Source organism: Myotis lucifugus, unplaced genomic scaffold (genome assembly GCF_000147115.1).
Source record: "Myotis lucifugus unplaced genomic scaffold, Myoluc2.0 scaffold_10, whole genome shotgun sequence".
Lineage (NCBI taxonomy): Eukaryota > Metazoa > Chordata > Mammalia > Chiroptera > Vespertilionidae > Myotis > Myotis lucifugus.
Window position 1 is genome coordinate 5394546 of NW_005871058.1, and position 22296 is coordinate 5416841.

The 22296-nt window shown below is 37.7% G+C and overlaps 1 protein-coding gene and 1 pseudogene across 6 annotated transcripts in view; both read right to left on the reverse strand.

The window, feature by feature from the left end:
* Positions 1–3016: 3016 nt before the first annotated feature.
* Positions 3017–3590, reverse strand: LOC102437039 (annotated as a pseudogene).
* A 1521-nt stretch (positions 3591–5111) lies between these two features.
* The window catches only part of NEDD1 (neural precursor cell expressed, developmentally down-regulated 1), a 34153-nt gene continuing 16968 nt past the window's right edge, over positions 5112–22296 (reverse strand). For 3 of the 6 annotated variants that reach the window (XM_014451567.2, XM_006084115.3, XM_023749913.1), the window contains 9 exons: positions 20018–20219; positions 19444–19633; positions 15839–15967; positions 13154–13201; positions 11640–11842; positions 10501–10654; positions 9348–9504; positions 8300–8366; positions 5112–6825 (listed from right to left, as the gene is read on the reverse strand). In XM_014451567.2, the coding sequence (XP_014307053.1) occupies positions 6721–6825; positions 8300–8366; positions 9348–9504; positions 10501–10654; positions 11640–11842; positions 13154–13201; positions 15839–15967; positions 19444–19633; positions 20018–20219 (1255 nt within the window). In that variant the 3' untranslated portion in view covers positions 5112–6720. Of the gene's footprint in view, positions 6826–8299; positions 8367–9347; positions 9505–10500; positions 10731–11639; positions 11843–13153; positions 13202–15838; positions 15968–19443; positions 19634–20017; positions 20220–22296 lie in introns of those variants that run through there. The other 3 variants (XR_002828062.1, XM_023749912.1, XR_002828063.1) reach the window with 3 other exon arrangements.

Sequence of the window (22296 nt, forward strand, 5' to 3'; positions counted from 1 at the left end):
CAATCCTATAAACGTTATAATGGGGTAGAAAATAAATTTTTGAATGCAGAGACAGCATGCTTGTTTTTTTGGTCATGGAAAAAAATGTGACAAAGGAGGTGACATGTCAGAAGTATCCTGAAGGATCTGTAGGATTTTGCAGGCAAAGAGAAGAATGAGAGTGATGGCCTAGGGCCATGAAATGGCCTGATGCTTTCTGGAACCTGAGATTAGAATATCAGGGACAGGGTGTGTGGAATAGCAGGAGACTTAAGACTTAAGTCTTAAGGAAGGACCAGGATGCCACACAAGACCATGGCCTTTTCCTATAGACAATTAGATTTGCCTTTTGGGTAAAGACAACTCTTGTAGAGGTGTAAACAAGAGACAAGAAGGAATAGAGGCAAACAGAGGTCTAATCAGGTGGCCCTTGCAAATATCTCAGCATTGCATGATGAAGCTCTAAATAACAGCAGCTGGAATAGAGGTGAGTCAAGATGCTTATTAACTGATGCTTACCTACTGCTACAAAATAAAGTCAAAAAACCTCAGTGGCACTTATTCCCACAGGTCTGATGGTCAGTTGGGCTGCACTAGGATGGGTTTGGCTGAGCAGCTTGGCTGAGACAACTCTGATTTACATGTCTCCTGCTCCTCTTGAGACCAGCAGCTAGCCCAGGTAGCTTTTCGTGTTTTTAATGTTCATGTTGGAAGTACAAGGTAGCATGTAGGAACATGTAAGACCTCTTAAAGCCTAGACTTGGAATTGGCACACCATCGTTTTGGTTTTATTGTTCAAAGCAAGCCACATGGCAAAATCCAAAGTTCACAAAGTGAGGAAATGTACTGCCACTTTTAGCAGAAACAGCAGTCAAAGAGAAAAGGACAGGAATACAAGTAGAGGTGAAGGACTGGTGACAATAATGTACTACTGTACCATTCTCTCTGGCCCACAATAATTCCTGTTCCTCTCAAATACAATGTATGCTCATCCTCATCCAAGGACTCTAAGCGTTGCATCCAATCACCCAAAGCATTAGTCTGTTAATATAGTCAATTACATTAATTTACACTAATAAAAGACAAACATGCAAATTGACCATACCTTTGCTATACCTTAAGCCACACCCACTACCCAATCAGAGTGACTATATGCAAATTAACCCAACTAAGATGGCGGCCAGCAGCCACGGAGCTGGAACAAGCAGGAGGCTTGGTTGCCCCAATGATGGAGGAAGCCAAGCTTCACGCCTGCCGCGGCTGGCTCTGAGCTCCATTCAAGCAACAAAGTTTCAATTATAGGAGGTAAATAAATCCCAGAATAAAAAAAAAAAAAAGAACAAAAGGAGAGGCTGGGAGCTTCAGTCACCGGGGGGCTTGGCCAGCCTGAAAACGGCCCTCAGCCCCTCACCCAGACTGGCCAGGCACCCCAGTGGGGACCCCCCACCCTAAAAGAGGTGTGATCAGCCTGAAAATAGCCATCAGCCCCTCACCCAGGCTGGCCAAACCTCCATGGGGTGAGGGTCCCCACTGGGGGGGGGAGCTCGACCAAGCCTGCAAACAGCCATCAGCCCCTCACCCAGGCTGGCCAGGCACCCCAGGGGAGACCCCCACCCTGAAGGGGGTGTGACCAGCCTGCAAACACCCATCAGCCCCTCACCCAGGCTGGTCAGGCACCCCAGCGGGACCCCCAACCTGATCCGGGAAACCCTTCAGGGCAAACCAGCCAACCCCACCCATGCAGCAGGCCTCTATCCTATATAATAAAAGGGTAATATGCAAACTGACCCTAACAGCAGAACGACTGGGAATGACTGGTCACTATGACACACACTGACCATCAGGGGGCAGATGCTCAATGCAGGAGCTGCCCCCTGGTGGTCAGTGTGCTCCCACAAGGGGAGCTCTGCTCAGCCACAAGCCAGGATGACGGTTGCCAGTACAGCAGTGGTGGTGGGAGCCTCTCCGCCTCCTCAGCAGCACTAAGGATGTCCGACTGCAGCTTAGGCCTGTGGACATCCCCCGAGGGCTGCCAGGCTGCCAGAGGGATGTCTGACTGCCAGCTTGGGCCCGATCCCCCAGGGAGCGGGCCTAAGCCAGCAGGTGGACATCCTCCGAGGGGTCCCAGACTGCAAGAGGGCATTGGCTGGGCTGAGGGACCCCCCCCCCCCCGAGTGCACAAATTTTTGTGCACCGGCCTCTAGTGTCCTAATATTAGCCCAAATTTACATTCTTGAGATAAACCTCACTAGGTCAAATGTATTATGCTTTTTATACGTAGTTGGACTCAAATTGCTAAAATTTTGTTTATAACTTTTGCATGTGTTTATGATAAATATTGGAGTGTAGTTTTGACTTTGGTATCAGAATAATGCTGGCCTTAAACAATGAGTTGGGAATTATCCCTTTATTTTCTGATAACATTTGTTAAGAATTAAAATATCTGCCCGTTAAACATTTGAAATAATTCACCAGTGTAACCATTTAGGTTTGGCATTTTGTCAGAATTATCGGTAGAATCTGTAGCAATGTTACTTCTCTCATTCCTGATATTATTTATGTCTTTTTTATTCATCAGTCTGGCTAAAGGTTTGTCAATTTTGTTGATCTAAAAGAACTAGCTTCTAATTTTACTTATTTTCTCAATTGATTTTTATTGCATAATTTCTTCTTTAATCTTTATCCTTTCATTTGTGCACTTTGTGTTTCAATTGCTATTATTTTTCTAGAGTAGGTTGGATGCTAAAGTCACTGACTTGAGTCCTTTCCTTTTCTAATACAGACATTTATTGATATAAATGTCCCTAAAAGTACTTGCTTTAGCTGATTCCTACAATTTTTTTCTTTTTTCCAGGCAGCAGGAGCAGCGGAGCTCGTCAACGTTTATTACAAGAGAACAGCAGCAGCGCCAGGGCAGGGGCGCCCGCACTCACTTGCCCCTGAGGTAGATCTTGGGGGTCTGCCAGCCGGGAGGGGCTTCCTTCAGGCCCGCCTTCAGCCAGATGCGCTTCAGGTCTTTCTCGAACCTCACCTGCTTTCATTTCAGGCATCCTTCCCAAACCTTCTGCCGCAGAAACCGGGTCCTCTTGACCAGCTTGCGGTACTTATGATGGTTCATCTTCCGTCGGCGGATCTTCAGCACATTTTTGCACTGAATCTGGGGTGCATCCTGCACCTCTTCACGCCCCTGCTCCGCCCCTCCCCCCACCTGGCCAGGCGGACACTTGTAGGCCTGGGCCTGCGCCGCAGTCCCTGGGACCCCAGCATCCAGTCTGGGCAGCAGGTAGTGGGCGGTCAGCCAGCTCTCCAGGGGACTGATGGACATCTTCCAGGGGACCAGCATCTCCTCGAGCTCCAGCTGGACCCCCTTGCCCGGGAGGACAGCAACCCTACTCGGGCCTGCTGGTTGCATGCTGTAGCGGGGCCTGCAGGCATGGCTGCCCGGCACCCCTGAGACGGGCCAGGGCCCACGGAGGCCTGCCCGGGGCGCGACCGGCAGCAGCTGAGACGTCAGACACGCCAGGAACATGGTCTACGGGTGGCGGCCCAGGTGCTCAGCGGAGCATTCCGCCGTGGTGCGCAGGCACTTCCGGTCCGGTCTTCAGCCCGGTGCCGCCACCCAGCGGTTCCTACGTCTAGCGCCCCCTGGCGCGCTTACAGAGCCTGACTCCGCGTCGGCTCAGGCCCCAGTGGCTGATTCCTACAAATTTTGATAGTTTTTCATTTGCATTTAGTTCAATATATTTTTAAATTTCTTTTTATATTAAAATGATTTGTCTTTATATTTAAAGTGAATTTCTGATTCAGTATATCCTATATATTAAAAGGCTAATATGCAAATCGACCAAACGGAATGATCAGTCACTATGATGTGCACTGACCACCAGGGAGCAGACACTCAATGCAGGAGCTGCCCCCTGGTGGTCAGTGTGCTCCCCAGAAGCCAGGCTCATGGCTGGTGAGCGCAGCAGCAGTGGCGGGAGCATCTCCTGCCTCCATGGCAGCGCTAAGGATGTCCCGCAGGGAATGGGCCTAAGCCGTCAGTCGGACATTCCCGGTGGGTTCCTGGACTGCGAGAGGGCGCAAGCTGGGCTGAGGGATCCCCCCTGAGTGCACAAATCTCATGCACTGGGCCTCTAGTAGTTAGATAAAAGACAGTCTAATAAGAGCACCTGATAATTTAGACTTATGTAATTATTGATAGTGCTGTTTAAGTTTTCTATCTTACAAGTTATTTTTTTGTCCTATTTTTTGTTCCCCTTTGTTCTTTTCCTTCCTTCTTTTGGATTATTTTTATGGCTATATGTTACTATCTTTGTTGGTTTATTAGTTTTAACTGCTTTTCTTCTTGTGATTGCTTTAGGTTTTACATTATACATTTTTTTCATAGACTACTTTCAAGTAATATTGTCATCAGACATTTTGCTTTACTTATGTGTCAACCATACAATAGCTTATCATTTTTGCTTTAAATAGTAAATTAACCTTTAGAGATAAAGAAAAAAATCCTACATTTGTTCACATATACACAATTTTTGGTGTTCTTCATTCATTTGAATAGATTTCTATCTGGTACCATTTTCCTTCTGACTAAAGGCATTCTTTAACATTTCCTTATGATGAATTCCTTTAGTGTTTATAGTTCTGAAAAAGTTTTAATATTTCATTTTAATTTTTGAAAGATGTTTTTGCTGGGTATAGAATTCTAAGTTGGGTATTTTCTTTTGGTATTTGAAAGAGGTTGCTCCACTATCTCTGACATTATCTTTGTTCCTCTGAGCTTTTGACTTTTGCTGCTTAAGAATTTTCCTTTGTCACTGGTTTTAAGAAATTTGATTATGATGTGCTTTGGTGTTATTTTATTTCTTGTGCTTGAGGTTCATTGAGTTTCTTGGATCTTATCTGCTTTCCTCTTTCAGGGATCATGGTCCCATTCTGTGTAATGTCCATTATTTGAAAACTATTTCACATATTTTGTCTCTTTAAAAAATTTTAGATGGATAAACTCAATCCCTATTATTTCATCTTGGTAAAAGGCAAACATTTAATTTCAGGTTTTCCATATATAAAGATTTTGCTTGTACTTATTTAGCTTTTAAATTCTATGACAAAAAATGTTTCATCTATACACATAAAGTTACTAAAATTGTTTTATTTATCCCTCTTCTTTCAGTAAACATCAAGTGCATGTACAGAAAAAGACAACAGGAAAAATATTAATGAATTTAAATAAAGCATATAGGCAAAACACACTTTTGTTTTCTAAGTCTGCTTGATAATGATATATAAGGAAACTTGTTACAAGTTATAATGCTTTCATAATCTGCCAGGAAAAAAGATCACAGTAGCACCCTTTTATGTTTCAATACAAATGTATTCTCTGAGACACAATAGGAAAAAGTAGTATTTCTGTTTTTATTCCTTAAAGTAGTTATTAGTATGTTTATACTTATTAAAAAATATCCTTAAAAATTTCCATTGCTTTGGAAAATCATAAAGTTAGTAAGCTAACTCAATTTCTTTTTTATTTTAGTATTTTCATCTCAAAAGTCAAAATTGGACAGGAGTAATATATAAAAGGTACATAGTTTAAGTCTTTGGGACAAGAGACTACAAGAAGGCAAACAAGCCAATAACCTGCCTAATCTTATATGATTAAAACTCCAGATCACAACAGGTAGATGTACACATCCATCTATTGTCAAAGAGGTATAAATCCTTTTGACAATTACCCTTTCTAAATTTGATGGTAAGGTCAATAATATAAAAATGTTAAATACGGCACACAAAGGATTAGAGAAAGTTAATGATATAAACCACAAAAAGACATCCACACTTCTCATTTGGGAGAAAATGAACTGCAATAATACAGTAATATTTAGTATCTACTATGAAATTTTCACTGATTATCAGTTGAATCGTGTTCATTAAAACTTTGTAGTATAATTTTGCTTATTACTAATTCATGAGATAATTAGTAAATATGCAGCTCTGGTCAAATCTTTCAAATCCTTACAAGTTTTCATAGGTAAAGTGAAGTCTGCTAAGTTTGCTAAAAAAATACAAAAAACAAAAACAAAAACAAAAAAACACATCAAAAAACAACCCAGAATAGAGATTTGTTAGAAGTACAATCCAATAACATAAACGCAATAGATAAAAGATAATTTGTGCAATTCAAAATTCCAACAAATTGTCATATCAAATGTAAAAATAATAAATAGTAGTCATACTTGACTTCATTAACAAAATAATTAGTAACCAACCTTGTCTTTTATTAGTTAATTGCTTAGAAAAACCAATTGCCATTTTAAAATTACTTTTTCCATAAAAATAGAATGCATATCAAACTCTTTAATCCCAAAAACATCCAAAAAAATTGGAAAGGCAAATGTTAATCAAAAAATATATGTTAAAAAAGGTGATTTTAAAACACCCATAACCTATTTTTTTGCACAACTGTCTTATGAAAAAGGGCACTTAGTGTCTATCTAAAGCTTTCAGAAAAATAAAGATCCTACTGACTTTCCTATAGGCAAATTATACATTGTACAGCTTTTAATATAAAAATATAAATATTTTTGACAGTCAGAGAGAATGAAATAGTGGTTGGTGTAAAATCCCATCACCCTTTTACTTGAAAATTTTTCCCAGAGGCCATAAAAACAACACTGATTCCATGTAGTTCTGTGTTGCCAAAAACTTCCCAAATTAAAAAACATTAAGGTATTCAGTGTAATTTCAAAAGTGGGCTCGCAGTCTTTTGTTTTCTTCTCGTAGTCTTTCAATTTCAGCCACTAAACCTTCATTTACTGAGTATCTTTCCAATAAAGAGTGCATTTCATTCTAGAAAAGGACAAAAATTCTTTTTTAAATTACTTGGCATGTCACATTTATTTGGCATGTTTTACATACTGTCAGCTATCATTTCTCTCATGTTCAATTAACTAGCTAAATGATATTCCTCAGACTTAACCACTCTTATTTGTTAATGTAAATGAAAGACCACTAGTAAAACTTACATATTTGGGAGGCCTATATTTGCACATGCAAGGAGCTTTTTGCGTACTTATTAAAGAAAAAAAGTTGTAAAACGTTGCCTTACCTATTAAAGGTTAAAAAGAAGGCTGAAAGGTAACCCACAGAATTAAAGAACATATTTTCAAATCATATATTTGATAAGGACTTGTATCCAGAACATATAAAGAAGATGGCCAAAGAAGATGGCCAAAATGACCAATAAGCACATGAAAAAATGTACACCATCATTAGTAATCAGGGAAATGCAAATCAAAACTGTAACGAGATATCACCTCATGCCTACTAGGAGAGTTATAACAAAATCAGGTAACAGAAGTATTGGCAAGGATGTGGAGAAACTGGGGCGGGCCCTCAGGCATTTTTGGTAGAAATATGAATGGTACAGCCACTTTGGAAAACACTTTGCTCAAAATGTTAAGCACAGAGTTACCATATGATAACTTACATCTTTTGAATTTTCACAAAATTAAAAATACCAACTTTTGTACAATGTAATCAGCTATGTAGTAAGCATGGGTTTCTGCAGGAGGACTCGGTGGGGATGTGTGGAGAAGCATGGGACTTGGTTGGAAGTCTGTAAGGAAGATTCTCTGAAAGGTCGGGGGCCTCTGAGGGGACCTTGCCAAAGGCGGCAGCCCCTGCCTTGACTTTTCCAAACAAGTCCAAGCCCCCAGGTGCTTTGCTGGAATCTCTATGTTTAGTCTTTTAGACCTGTCCTTGTAGAAGCATGTGCTTTCTCAAGGATACTTAACCTGCTGATTGTATCTAGACCAGCGGTTCTCAACCTGTGGGTCACGACCCCTTTGGGAGTCGAATGACCCTTTCACAGGGGTCGCCTAACACCATCAGAAAACACATATATAATTACATATTGTTTTTGTGATTAATCCCTATGCTTTAATTATGTTCAATTTGTAACAATGAAATTGGGGGTCACCACAACATGAGGAACTGTATTAAAGGGTCGCGGCATTAGGAAGGTTGAGAACCACTGATCTAGACGTTAATTTTAGTTCAAGCTGCTGTTACAATAAAAGCCTAAGGAGGCAGGCAATTGGGGTTGTTATGGTGCCTCCTACAAAGCAGCCCCTTAGCCTCTCTTTCACGGGGGCTGGGGGGAGTGACTAGTTAAAAACTATTTTACTTTTTAAATTTCTAAAACTCCTTCTTTATTTATCATAGGAACTAGATATAAGCAAGTAACAACTATATCGCCCTTTAATGGATTTTGCAGATCCACAACTCTACACTCACTTAAAATAACATTTGTCATACATACCAACTGCATGTGAAACTGTTTAATCATCTCCACTTGCAAATTCACAATATCCCTATGACATGCTTCTCTAGGGAAGAATATAAAATACTTGTCAGAATTTTAACAGTTTTACCAACTCTATATCATTCAAGAAACTACTTAAGCTTTCTCATTTTTCAAATTATTGGATGTTAACAATTATTACACTAATAAAAATACCAATACACCTAGCACTTATTTACTATGTGTTAGGCACTTTCTTGTACTTTAAATGTAAGAACTTATTTAAGCTTCACCACCAGTTATAATTATTACCTCCTTTTTACTAATAAAGTAACTGAGCCACAGCTGTTATAACTTATCCAAAGACATACAGCCAGAAAATAGCAGACCTAAAATATAAACCCAGGCTATCTACTTCCACTATACTATACTACATTCCTTAGTATAGAAATTATCAAGACACAGGTTTATATTACAATGAAATACAGATAATATACTAGGTTATAATGTTTTAACTATTATCTATGTTTTAGCCATTAAAAAATACGTCTAGATAAAATAGGAAGGTGTTATTTGGGTGGTTATAACAGTTTATTCAATAAAATGCTATTAATTCATGCTTACAAAAGAATACATGAAAACCATGAAATATAATAATAAAAGAAAACAGTCACCCACCATACAATTTCTAAGCTAGAACAGTACCAAAATCATAGAAACTTCCTGTATGCTCCTCTCTGATTCCATCACTTAACTCTTGGGAGAAGCCCAAGAAAGAAGACAATACTACTCTGGTGAATTTTGCTTAAGCAAAAAAATGCTTTACAGGTACATGTGTATAACATAGAATCTCTCTCTACTGAATACATTTCAATTTGCTTGCTTTGAGCATTACAAAAAGAGTACCATATACTATGTAGTCTTGAGTAGTGTTCCTTTAGAAAATAATCCAGTATCACATATTCAAGATTCACGATCTATATATCTGTAGTTCACTGATTTATACTGATGTGTACATTCTCCTGTCAATTGGCATTGGGTTGTTTACAAGTTTTACGGTTACTACCTGAAGTCATCCAATGTTTCCTGTATCATGTTCTGAATAAAACGGATTTGAACAGATGTCAATGGTGCATTTGGCCGATTATTTCCAATGGTATCAGCTATTTTTTCCGACAGTGAACTGGCAACTCCAGCAGTGACAGAGGATGCTAACTTTGGATCTAAAACAAAACAATGAAGAAAATAATAACAGTCAACTTGGACTAAGAGTCATCAAACATTTCTAAATAAGATTTGGCATGAGAAAACTTGAAAAACTCAAAGAACAGTGTTCCTATAACATTTAGAAAAATGCACTGTTTGGAATACAAATCTTAAACTTTCTATGACATTATTTCTAATAGTCATTTATCTATATATATGAATTGCCACTGACTAATGTAGTAACATATGACAGAAGAACTGATCTTGAAGAATCTCTAAACCTCTTATAAGAGATGAATGTGACAAGCTTCAGCACAAACTAGATAAACCAACAGAGTACATGAGTAAAGTAGTGCTACAGGCAAAGCCCCAGAGTTTAAGCTAATGCAATGTATCCATAGAAACCTTAAGGTAAAACACAGATATCTATATAAAAGAGTTGCTTCTACACAAAGAGTTGTTTTTGTATGGATAACACTGATAGCTGAACCTAATATCCCTTTAAGTGTGGATCAAGTTTTTAGGGTCTGTGGTATTAACTCTACGAATAGGACTTTAATATGGGGGGGAGAAAAAGATACTAATATAAAATAGTATTGAATGTCAACTGTAATTGACAAATCAAAAAATAACATTAAAAAATACAGTTGGAATGAACATCTTTGTAAATAAATCTTCATCTTAATTTTAAAAAAGATAATTTTAGGTAATTGACCCATTTTCACAGGGTTCTACACCATATTCCTATCTGTACCACGTTATATCAAGACACCTACAGATGAGATCAAAAATGAAATTCACACCAAGAGTGTCAAATAAATGTTGTTATATTTAATCATTCATGTACATTTTATTGTCTTCTAGTAAGAGGGTTACGCTAGAGAAATGTCATAAATTTTAAACTCCTTGAACATTTAAACTCTTTGAACATTTAAAATTTTGTCTGTGATCACTCCTTTCAAGTTAAATAGTGAGGGTTTCCAACTTAACACTAGAAAGTTTTATGTACTTACTTGGAGCTGAGGATCCATTGATTGTGGGTTCATACAGTAACCGGGCTTCCTTTTCTTTTTCTGGCTTTTCACATTTCTCAGGACTTCTTGTTTGGTTAGATGATGGAGAGGTATTTAGACTTCCAGTATCAGCACCGGAGATCAACTTTGCAAACTTCACATTTAAAATAAACAATTAATATATAAATTCTGGCTTTACCTGTATCATCCACATAATTTGTACCAACTTTCTTTTATCCAGTAGGTAGGGTCAGGTAAAGGAAAAATAAAAAGGGATATAGAAAGAGAAAAAAATTGCTAGGACTAGTGGCAAATAAATCAAGTTTACTAATCAAAAACAGTATCAATAATAACATGATAAAGTTCACTTACTAAGCATCAGGCTGTTGAATATAATTTAAAATAGTGATCACAGGCAAAAACAAACAACGCCCTCGCCCCCCCTACACACACACAAAACATCCCCAACCTCTTGTTTATAACTAGTCAGAAATATTTGAAAAATAAGTCAAAAGACATTTTGTACTTTTTGAATGTTATCTTTACAATATCATCCTAAAAATAAATTTGAAAATAAATGGATATACTGCACAACAGATTCAGCCTTCCTGGTAACTTCCTGGTAATATTTGATCATTTTGAATCCTTTCATAATAAATTAACTTCTATATTGAGTACTGTATTATAGCACCATCAATTTACTCTAAGAATGTAATGTGGGGATAAGGACACATAAAAATAAAAACATAAAATAAAAAAATAAATTACTCTAAGACTTAGGGTAATTGCCTTGACCACCAACTTGGTGCTTTCCACCACAATGGAAATACTTCTTAAAAAATTCAGGTATAAATTATTACTGCACATACAGCTATATCAAGTTTTTTGTCTTATAAAAAAAAATAGAGTATGACATTTGTTGCTATCCTCATCACATCCAGAGATAGATTTCAAGAGTATCCTTTAGTTTTTAACATGTGACACCAAGATTGAAGAGTATTTTTCTACGTAGTGAATGCACAGCACTGTCACTAGTTAGGACAAATGCAATGGCAGCTGCCTGCTTCCTAGTGACGGTCTTCATCATGCTTGCTGGTGAGAAACACACAGTGAGCTCAGTACCACTTTCAGGCAGATACCTGTTTGAAGGAGTCTTTAGATTCCTGTTTTCCCAGATACGTTTTCTTAGGTTCAGCTGTCGGATCACGATGTTCATTTTCTTCTTTCCCGGGAGATCCCATAAAGACATTAAAGGGACTAGAATGCAATACTGAAGTGCCTGAAGCTCCTTGATTTTTTCTTGGAGGAAACACTGAGTTCAATTGTGTTAAAAAGTCAAGGCCTGAAAAAGAGGGAAAAAGCTGTGTTTGCATATGATGTTCTCCAATGTTGGATATTTAACAAAAGCATTTAACCTGACAGACAGGCTAATATGATGGAAAGACACAGAATTTGGATTCAGAAATCAGGTTCATTTGTCAGCTCTAGCCCTTATTTGATGCAAAAAAAATCGTAAAAATCCCTGTGACTGCATTCTGATCTGCAAATCTACATATATAAAACCCTAAGCAACTGGTCAACTGTTTGACAGGTCGACCATTTGACTGCTCGCTATGACACGCACTGACCACCTGGGGCAGATGGTGCCTCAACGCAGGAGCTGCCCCCTGGTGGTCAGTGTGCTCCCACAGCGGGAGCACCGCTCAATGAGCTTACCAAGTGGTGGTGGTGGCAGGCACAGCGAGGCTGTGATGAGCAGGAGTGACGCGGTACCCGGCCTGGGCTTGGGCTCCTCCCCGGCCACCTGCCGCTTCACGCACTACTATATCCTTTGGGGGATTTCGGATTGCCAGGCGGATCAGGCTGAAACCAGCAGTCCAACATTCCCCAAAGGGTCCCGGATTGCGAGAGGGCGCAGGCTAGGCTGAGGGACCCCACCGGTGCATGAAACCGTGCACCGGGCCTCTAGTATGTGAATAATGATATCTATTTCCCTGAGTGGTGAGGCTTAAAGGAGATATTGTATATGAAAATACTCTGAAAACTGAAAAACACAATGGACATTTTAATCGGTATTTGACAACGGAAGTGTTCATTTGGTTCACACTGTGGTATATGTCTTGGCAGGCAGCCTCTAAGAAAGCCCCTAATGATCCCTGACTTGGCATGGATCCATGCCCTCGAGTAATCCCCTCCCTTTGAATGTGGGTTGGACCTAGTAACTTGCTTCTAACAAAGAGAATACCTTCCAAGCTTATGTTACAAACACACTATGGTTTTCCATCTTGGGTGCCCCCTCTCACTCTCCTGCTCACCAACTCTAAGGAAAGCCAGTTGGCCCGTTGTCAGCTTCCCTGTGGAGAAGCCCACAGGGGAATAAACCGATTAATGTCTTTGCTCACAGACACATGAATGAGCTTGGAAGCAGATCTTTGCCCAGTTAAGTCTGGAGATGACTGCAGCCCTATTGACACCCTGATTAAAGCACCAAGAGACCTAAAGCCAAAGGCACTCAAGCTAAGCCATGCTTAACCCACATTTTATGAGATGATAAATGCTCTTTTAAAATTCAAAATGTTGGGGTAATTTGTTACACAGGAATAGAGAACACAATATCACAATTTTCATTAAAATACTTCTCAGTAATTCTTACCATCTCCTTTGCCTACGGACTCATCACCTCCCTTGTTAACCACAACATCTGTAAGAAAATTAGAAAATCAAATTTAAAAGACAGTAAAAAAGATGCTATAGCAACTTATAATGACTATTCATTCCCCAAAGTGTTCAAGGATAATAATTTTAAGAAGAAAATCTGAGTAAAGTTAAAGCTAGTACTCACATAAACTCCCCTTTTCATTCTTTTAGCTTCACAGCGCAAATATAAAAAGACAATTCTATGATATTAGAAGCCCAGTACATGAAATTCATGCATGAGTAGGGCACGTAGGCCTGGCCTGCGATCAGAACTGATCAGGTTTCCCACCTAACCGCCTCCTCCTTCCCTGGTCCCTCAGCACTCTGCCACCACTGTGGCTGGTCGCCTGCAATGTTCTGCGCCGCCCCATGGTGGTCAGTGCACATCATAGCGAGTGATCGAACTCCCGTTCTCCCGGTTGAACTCCCAAGCAGACACTTTGCATATTAGCTTTTTATATATAGAGATAGTTATTCTAATGAGACAGCCAAGTATACTAGGAAAAGCACTGTAGTGAGGGCCAAAGGTCTGTAATTCAGTTCTGCCTATACACTTAATAGCTTTGTGACCTTGGACAAATGTTAATACAATTAAACTTCAGTTTTTGCATCTATATAAAGGGAATAATGCCCTGACCATCTCACAAGATTTTATTGAGAATCAACTGAAATAACATAAAAACATTTTGCAAGCAATACAATGCTATAAAACACATAGGTTTTAAGGTTTTATTAAAATTTATTTCAATGGCAGAAATTTCAATGCTGTAATACTCATTTACCAATTACGAACCAAATATTGCTTAACTCCATTTTAATGAATAGAAAAATGGTCAAATTCATCAGAAACTCCAATGGCCAATAAATTGATTGTCATAAATGATTATCATATTAGTAGGACTACTGTGCATCTATCCTATCATATATATATACATATATACATATATACATATATACATATACATATGTATATATATAAAAATTGCATAGCACACATGCACTTTTAAAAGTTATTAGTTTTCCCCTAACAAAAGCAGAAGTATTTAAAAGATTAATAAATTGAACCAAAACAGATTAAGCCTTTTACCAGTCAAGTTTCATCCTTGCAAATCTCTTGATAATGAAAGCAGTACTATATTTAGTATCCATGTTTTCTTCTCATTAATAATACAAAATTCTAATAAATGAAAGGCATATGGCTCATATACTAATAATATTTTTTTTAAATAGCTAAATTAATTAAAGAGGAATTTCTTTATTTATCTGGAATACCATTAAAGAGGATTTCATTCATAACTCAAAATCCTCCACAAAGCCCCTTCCTACAGTCTTCAACTTAATAGTTACCTCCAGGGGTTCTCAGAAGCCAAGGTCCCCAACTGGGCACTTACTTCAGAAACCTGTTTCAACTCCAGTGCAAGCCACTTTTCCCTCCTTCACCCACATCCTTCCTCTCTTTCCTCTACCTATGCAGTCTGACCTCTCTTTGTCTTGAAAGAAAGGAATCTTTCCCTTTTTCATTAGGTGGAAGATAAAGGAGTTTGACCTGGCAACTGAAGTATTTTCAGGCTAGGGTAAGGCAGAAGACACTCAGTAATTCTATATAATCACGTATATATTCGTTGTTTCTGATTATGAAATTAATTGGAGAAAATTAATGCTGGAGGATGGAAACAGCCAGGGAGAGGTCAATGGGGGGAAAAGGTAAACATATAATGCAGACAATTTTGAAGTAAAAAATGAAATTTTATAAGACCATAGGCACATGCAACAATTTAAACACCCTGCTATTGTTGGCATTTAAATTCATTCCAGTTTTTCACTATTATACAGTAAACATACAAATCTTTCTGGGCTTTTCAGAATATTGTCTTAGGTAAACTTATAGAAATGGAATTATCAGGCCAAAAAGTATGAGTATTTAAACCTGCCAAAATATTCTCTAGAAATTCACCCATATTGGTAATACTGCTATTAGCAGTGGAACTATCCCATTAAGGTTAATAGAATGAACATTAGTACTAAAAGAACACAGCCAAACAATGGGCCTAGTTCATACAGTGTGAACAATGATAAATAATATTTCCATTCAACAAGCTGGCAAAGTTTTTGCTTTTTTTTTTTAAATGGCAACATCTACTAGCAATGGGAAGTGTGTGTGTGTGAGAGATAGTTTCATACATAGTGTAAAAGATGAGGCAATATATCACTTAGCCATATTTCTCCATGAAAACATTTAATAAATACCAATTAAATACTAATAATCACAGAAACAAATGTTTAAGTTAGGAAGATATCTTTTATCTATCAATATCCAAGATTTTACAAAAATTTATTAAAAAGTAATTTATTAAAAGTAAATACAAGTAAAAAACTTCCTTTAAGAAACTTTTGTAGAAATTAAAATGTTAACTTCAGAACTATTTGCAAATTTCCCATGTGAAAATTACCAGCATATATTTTGGAATATAGTTACCTAAAATACCATGGCAAAGGAAAAAATACCACCCCAGGGATTGAGAAAATGAGCTAACTGTCATCACAAGAGTTACACTGAAGCTGCTACCGACATCTCTTAGCCAGAATAAAAATGTAAGACTATCAGCAAGAGAACATGATCCTCTGATCTGAACAGACTTACCATCTCTGATAGGTGAGAACATGTCCCCCAAACTACTTGTTCTAGTATCATCAAGACTGGAGAAATCCTGATTTTTTCCACTGTCTGTTTCCTTAGATAAAATATCTGTGTTGATGCTTCGAGACAAACCTTATAGAAATTAGATATAAAAATGTTAGTACACCTAAAGAAATTTATCAGAAGCGAGGTTCTAAAAATATAAAACTGAAAGCAACAAATGAACAAACAAGAAAAACAGGGGGTAAGAGATCAACCAAATGACTTGTAACCCATGGACAGACAGTAGGGGGGTGAGGGCATGTGCTGGGGGATGGGAACAGCCGGGGAGAGGTCAATGGGAGAAAAAGGAGACATATGTAATACTTTAAACAATGAAGAATTTAAATTAAGAAAAACAAACAAAAACTCATACACACAGATAACAGCATGGTAGTTACCAGATGGAAGGGGGGTGGAGTGGGGTATAGGGTAGTGAAGGCTAAAAGGGGTCAAACATATGGTGACAAAAGATTTGATTTGGGGTGTAAACATATAATGCAATACAGAGATGATGTATCATAGAATAGTACATTTGAAGGAACATATAATTTTATTAAGCAATGCCACCCCAATAAAATTAATTTTAAAATAATTTTAAAAAGAATATATGATTTTGTGAATAAATAAAAAAAATTAACATATTACCCATATTATTGGTAATGTTACAATTGTGAGCATTGGGGGGAAAAGCAGAATTTAACAATGATTCATCTAACCATTACTTTCATGGAATGAAGGGCTCCCCCAAAATCAAATAACTTACTTATTCATATACCACCATGTTATTGTAGCCATTTTTAATTTTTTTTCTAAAATAATATACATATTTGCTTCTGTCTTAAAATTATTCTGAACATATAACTTAGTTGATTACCTACAAATGATAATCATAAAAAAAGTCTGTAAGGCATATGTAGACAATGCCTAACAGCAGGATTTAAGTTATGTTAGCTCTCTCCCCAATTTGCAGTGAACAGATATTTTTCCCTCTTCTTTTTCTTCACTAACAGGGGGAGCTTAACATTGCTTTAGGCATTTACGACCTCAAATGACTTCACTGACCTCACAATAGTTTACTAAGAGGAAGGAAACCAGAATCCCAAACTCTTAGAGCAGTGGTTCTCAACCTTCCTAATGCCACGACCCTTTAATACAGTTCCTCGTGTTTCATTGTTACAAACTGAACATAATTAAAGCATAGTGATTAATCACAAAAACAATATGTAATTATATATGTGTTTTCCGATGGTCGTAGGCGACCCCTGTGAAAGGGTCGTTCGACCCCCAAAGGAGTCGCGACCCACAGGTTGAGAACCGCTGTTATAGAGAATAGTGAAGTAGACAATAAAAAGGCAGAGGGCTGTTTTTCATTCCTTAAATGGCTGTTCCTTCTGAAAATCAGCAGTAGTAACAAGACTGCAGAAGTTGTTTTTAATAACTAAGTCAGGACCACTTTAGTAGAAGCAACATGAACTTTTTGTCAAACTTCGAATTTATTTTACAAGAAGCTTAAAATGATAATAGTAATAATGATGATAATGATAACAATATTATTAATTACACCATAATTATTGAGTGCCCACCATGTGCCAGGCACTTCTGATACATTTTTCTCTGATTTTCACAATAACCCTAAAAGTTATTATCTGTGGAAGAGAAAAATGAGATTCAGAATGGTTAAGAAAACTGCCCAAAGTCATCCTGGTAAGAAGTGATAGACCTGAGACTTAAACTTAATATACTCTACATGTTTCCGAGGGGGGAAAAATAGACGTGTGTGTGTGTGTGTGTGTGTGTGTGTGTGTGTGTGTGTGTATGTTTGAGAGAAAATTAGGAAGCAAATGTGGCAAAATTTATAAAATGGTGAATCTGCTGGACAGCTGAGCTCAGGAGTTCTTTATATATTATTGAAACTTTTCTGTAAGTTTGAAATTATTTCAAAATAAAATTAATGAACAGAATTTCTAACTATGGATGCAAAGCAAAAATTCATTTTGCCAGAAACTTTGCTAATCAGGAAAGAGCTGTTAATCAGTGACCCTGCAGACCCAAGTCTTCAATTCCTAATTAATGCTGTCATTGTTAAACATAGCCTCCTTATTAAAAACTAAATGAGCCCTAACCGGTTTGGCTCAGTGGATAGAGCGTCGGCCTGCAGACTGAAAGGTCCCAGGTTCGATTCCGGTCAAGGGCATGTACCTTGGTTGCAGGCACATCCCCAGTAGGAGGTGTGCAGGAAGCAGCTGATCGATGTTTCTCTCTCATTGATATTTCTAACTCTCTATCCCTCTCCCTTCCTCTCTGTAAAAAATCAATAAAAGATATTTAAAAAAAAAACTAAATGAATACAGACTTCATAAAATTTACAGTAAATGAGAAAAATATTTTGTTTACTTTTTGAAAATTATGCATAAAATTGATAGTAAATTAAAATTTTAAAATAATGGAAATTTTAATATATTTAATTAAACATTTCTGGCAAACATTACTCAAAGTAATTTTCAAAAAGACTTTCTTCTTTTAAGTAGATAGCATTTATTTTTCCACGTAACATGTAATAATTTTTATGGGAGGACAATGTAGTTATTCACAGAAAATTTGTAGTGAATATACCTACAACTTTAAGAAAACTATCCCATATTATGAATGTTAACAAATTAAACTTTTGCTTATACTTGGAAATAGTAAACTCTGACTGAAAAGGCACCAACAAATATTTTTGTCCATGTCAAGTACTTGTCCTAAAAATTTAAAAAGACATGGGTGGGTACATCCATTTCTAATATTTTGAAAACATACTGGCATATGTACCACGTAGACTTTTAAAACTATCTGTTGCATGTTGACAGTGTAGTATACTTCTTAAAATAAAAACCAGAAGGTTTTTAGGAATTTAGGGAATATGATCTTTATTGCAGGCAAAGAATATATTCTATAGTAGGTATGGGGAAGCTTATCATCATATTATACTTTCACAATGTCTAAATAAATTCCTCTTTAAGAAATGCTTGATTATCAACATAGAAAAAAATTATTTAAAATTGTAATATTTTAATTTATTTTTATTTAACAAACTGCTAGTATATGGCTTAATATGAGCCAAGCACTATTTAATACTTAAATATATTCATCACTTAATTTACCTTTCATTCTAAAATATGAAATAAAAGGAGCCATTAATAGCTTTTTTAAAAAAAGGAAAAAACCTCAGAGATCAAATGATGACATCAAAATTGCATTCTCTACTGATTAACCTGAAGACACAATGTAAAGTCACCCAGTCTAGTTAGTATTAAGAATGAATAATTTGAGTTGACATTATTGTGTTTTTTAAGATAATATTTTTTACAACAGAAGTTCAACTAAATAGACTAAGAAAAATATTTTTTCATTAATTTTTTAAAAATTTATAGCTGAAGTTAAAATGTTCACTTCTTCAATGATATTTATTAATAATTTTATTTAAATACTCGAGTGAATTTGAGTTCTTGATTCCTGAAGGAAGTATAATTATATATATTGGGGTGAAGAGGTCACTCCAAATACTATATATAAGCACCACTTACCTGCTTTGTCTTGGGCAGCAACTGTGCCTTTCCCCACGGCTGTTGTCATGGGCTGTGGCAGAACCGTGGCTGTGGCAGTGGCTTCTCTGACAGTTCCAGAACTCTGAGCTCCCCCACTGGTGGCACTCACAGGAACAGTCCGTTTGTTCACAGCTGAGGCCTTACTTGAAGAGTCTTTATTTAAACCTGACTGAAATGTAATGGAATATTTAAAAGCTCAGGTTTCTAATGCTCCCTACTGTTATTAATATTTTATAAATTCCCTATTAGATTAAAAATATGTATATATTTTCCTACAATTTTAGCTTGCGAGCAGAGCGGAGAGTTTCCCTCTCACCCCAAAGCCCTCTAAGGATCTGAAGAGGGAAATATGAGATTAAGTATAAAAATTTAAAAAAAATAGTTTTAAAACCAGTATCAAATGGCTTTGTACTAAAATTATATTAAATGCTTTTTATATAAAAATGATTATGATGCAATAACTTCCACTGTGTTTGATTGACAACACAAAATTTCTATATTCTGAGCTAGATTTATTTAGTAAAAGAAAAAATTCAGAAAGAAAATATCTTACCTTAGAAAGAGCAGTGGAGTACTGAAATACTATACATTGCACAGATGTCTTATGAGCACTGATGGTTTTAACTGGTGATTTCAACATCCTTAAATCATACTGATATATTTTCCCACGGGAGGATCCAATAGCCAAAGTGGCACCATCAGGCATGAAATCTACTGCAGTTAGAGGAGTGTCAGCCACTAAAGTTTTCACTAGCCTTTGGAAAGAGAGTAAGTCTATGTAGATATATGAATGTATACAGGTATATAAGCTCATGTGACATAGAAATAACTGTAGCATATCAAACCCAAACGTACTTAGAATTGGGCAAGTAGCATACACATTCCAAACATTTATTTTAAAGCATACATTTAGAATTAGAGACATTTCAGTGCAATGGCATATAAAGGAACTCCTATTCACTCTACATGTTCTAGAAGCAGTACCTATTTCTTTAAATAATTGTTACCTTGGCAATGAATATGACAGAATTCCTGGGTGCTACTCCACAAAAAAAAAAAAAAAAAGGGGGGGGGGGAGGGCTCTAGCCTCAGAATTAAGGAGTCTCCCAGTATTCCTTTTCCATTTGTTGACCTGCTTAAGCCTCAAGAGGACTATGACCTTTCACAGGAGAGCAGCTGCTACTACTTTGTTCTTAGTTCTGTATCTCCTGACCAAAAAGCTAACTGAACCCATCTGGCTTGATCCTCAGGAAGCAAGGAGAGAAATAGGGATACCGACCTGCTGAAGCTGAGCTCTTTATTGGAGTGTCCGATATAAGTAAGAGAGAAAAGCCTTACTGACTCAGGTCTCTTAGTAAATTAGTTCAAAAAATAGTAAAAAGAAAAAAAAAAGTAAAATAAGTAACAGTAAACTTCTAATAAGGACAGTAGGTCCTTCCCTAGTAATAACATTACCATTTTTTTAAATTTTTTGCAGGATTTTTATATATTGTTAGGTATCTTAATACACCTGTAGCATTTTTGCAGCTTTTTTAAAAGCTAACCAAGCACCCTTATAAATCTAAGAAGTACAGGAAGGCACAACAAACTCAGATACTTAGATTATGTGCCCTTTAGCTCTAGACCACTGGTTCTCAACGGGAGGTCGTTAGGATGTCACAACTAGGAAAGTGCTACTGGCATCTAACGGGTAGAGGCCAGGGATGTTGCTGAACATCCCACAGTGCCCAGGACAGTCCTTCACAACCAAGAATCACCCAGCCCAAAATGCCGGTCGTTCAGACACCCTGCTTTACATAAGGAATTAATTTTAAAGCAAATTAATCATATTTTGTTATATTTTGAAAAAGAATAATGTGCATACATGTTAAAATAAAGATATGAAATCATTAGCAGGCTATCCTTCAATGTTCACAATCCAGAAGTGCTCTAAATAAGCCAACCAGAAAAAGTCAAGTACCAAAGGATTTCACTGATATGTGAAATCTAATGAACAAAATACACTAACAATCAAAATAGAAACAGATTCAATAGATACAAAGGACAAACTGACAGCTGTCAGAGGGGAGGGGGATTGGGGGACTGGGTGAAAAGGTGAAAGGTTAAGGAAAAAAACAAAAACCTCATAGGCAAGACAAACAACAGTATGATGATTACAAAAGAGAAAGGCAGAGGGAAGGTAGAGAGGTAGAAGAGGGAAAAGGGAGAATAAATGGTGAGGAAAGACTTCACTAGGGGTGGTGAACATACAAGGTAATATACAGATGATGTATTATAAAACTGTACACCTCAAACCTATGTTATTTTATTAACCCAACTAGAGGGCCAGGTGCACAGGTCCCTCAGCCCGGCCTGTGCCCCTCTTCGCAGTCTGGGGACCCCCTCGAGAGATGACCACATGCTGGGCTTAGGCTGCTCCCCGGGGATTGGGTCTAAGCTGGCAATCAGACATCCCTCTGGCAGCCGGGGAGCCCTCGGGGGATGTCCACTTGCCAGCAGGGAGCAGGCCTAAGCTGCAGTCTGACATCCTTAGTGCTGCTGAGGAGGCGGGAGAGGCTCCCACCATCACCGCTGTACTGGCAGCCATCAGCCTGGCTTGTGGCTGAGCAGAGCCCCCCATGTGGGAGCCCACTGACCACCAGGGGGCAGCTCCTGCATTGAGCGTCTGCCCCCTGGTGGTCAGTGTGTGTCATAGGGGACCAAGTCATTCCCAAGGCCGTTCTGCTGGTAAGGGTCAGCTTTGAATATTAACCCTTTTAATTATAAAAGGATTAGAAAGCCCGGTGGATAAAAAATTTGTGCCCTTGGGGGGGGGGGGGGGGTCCCCCAGCC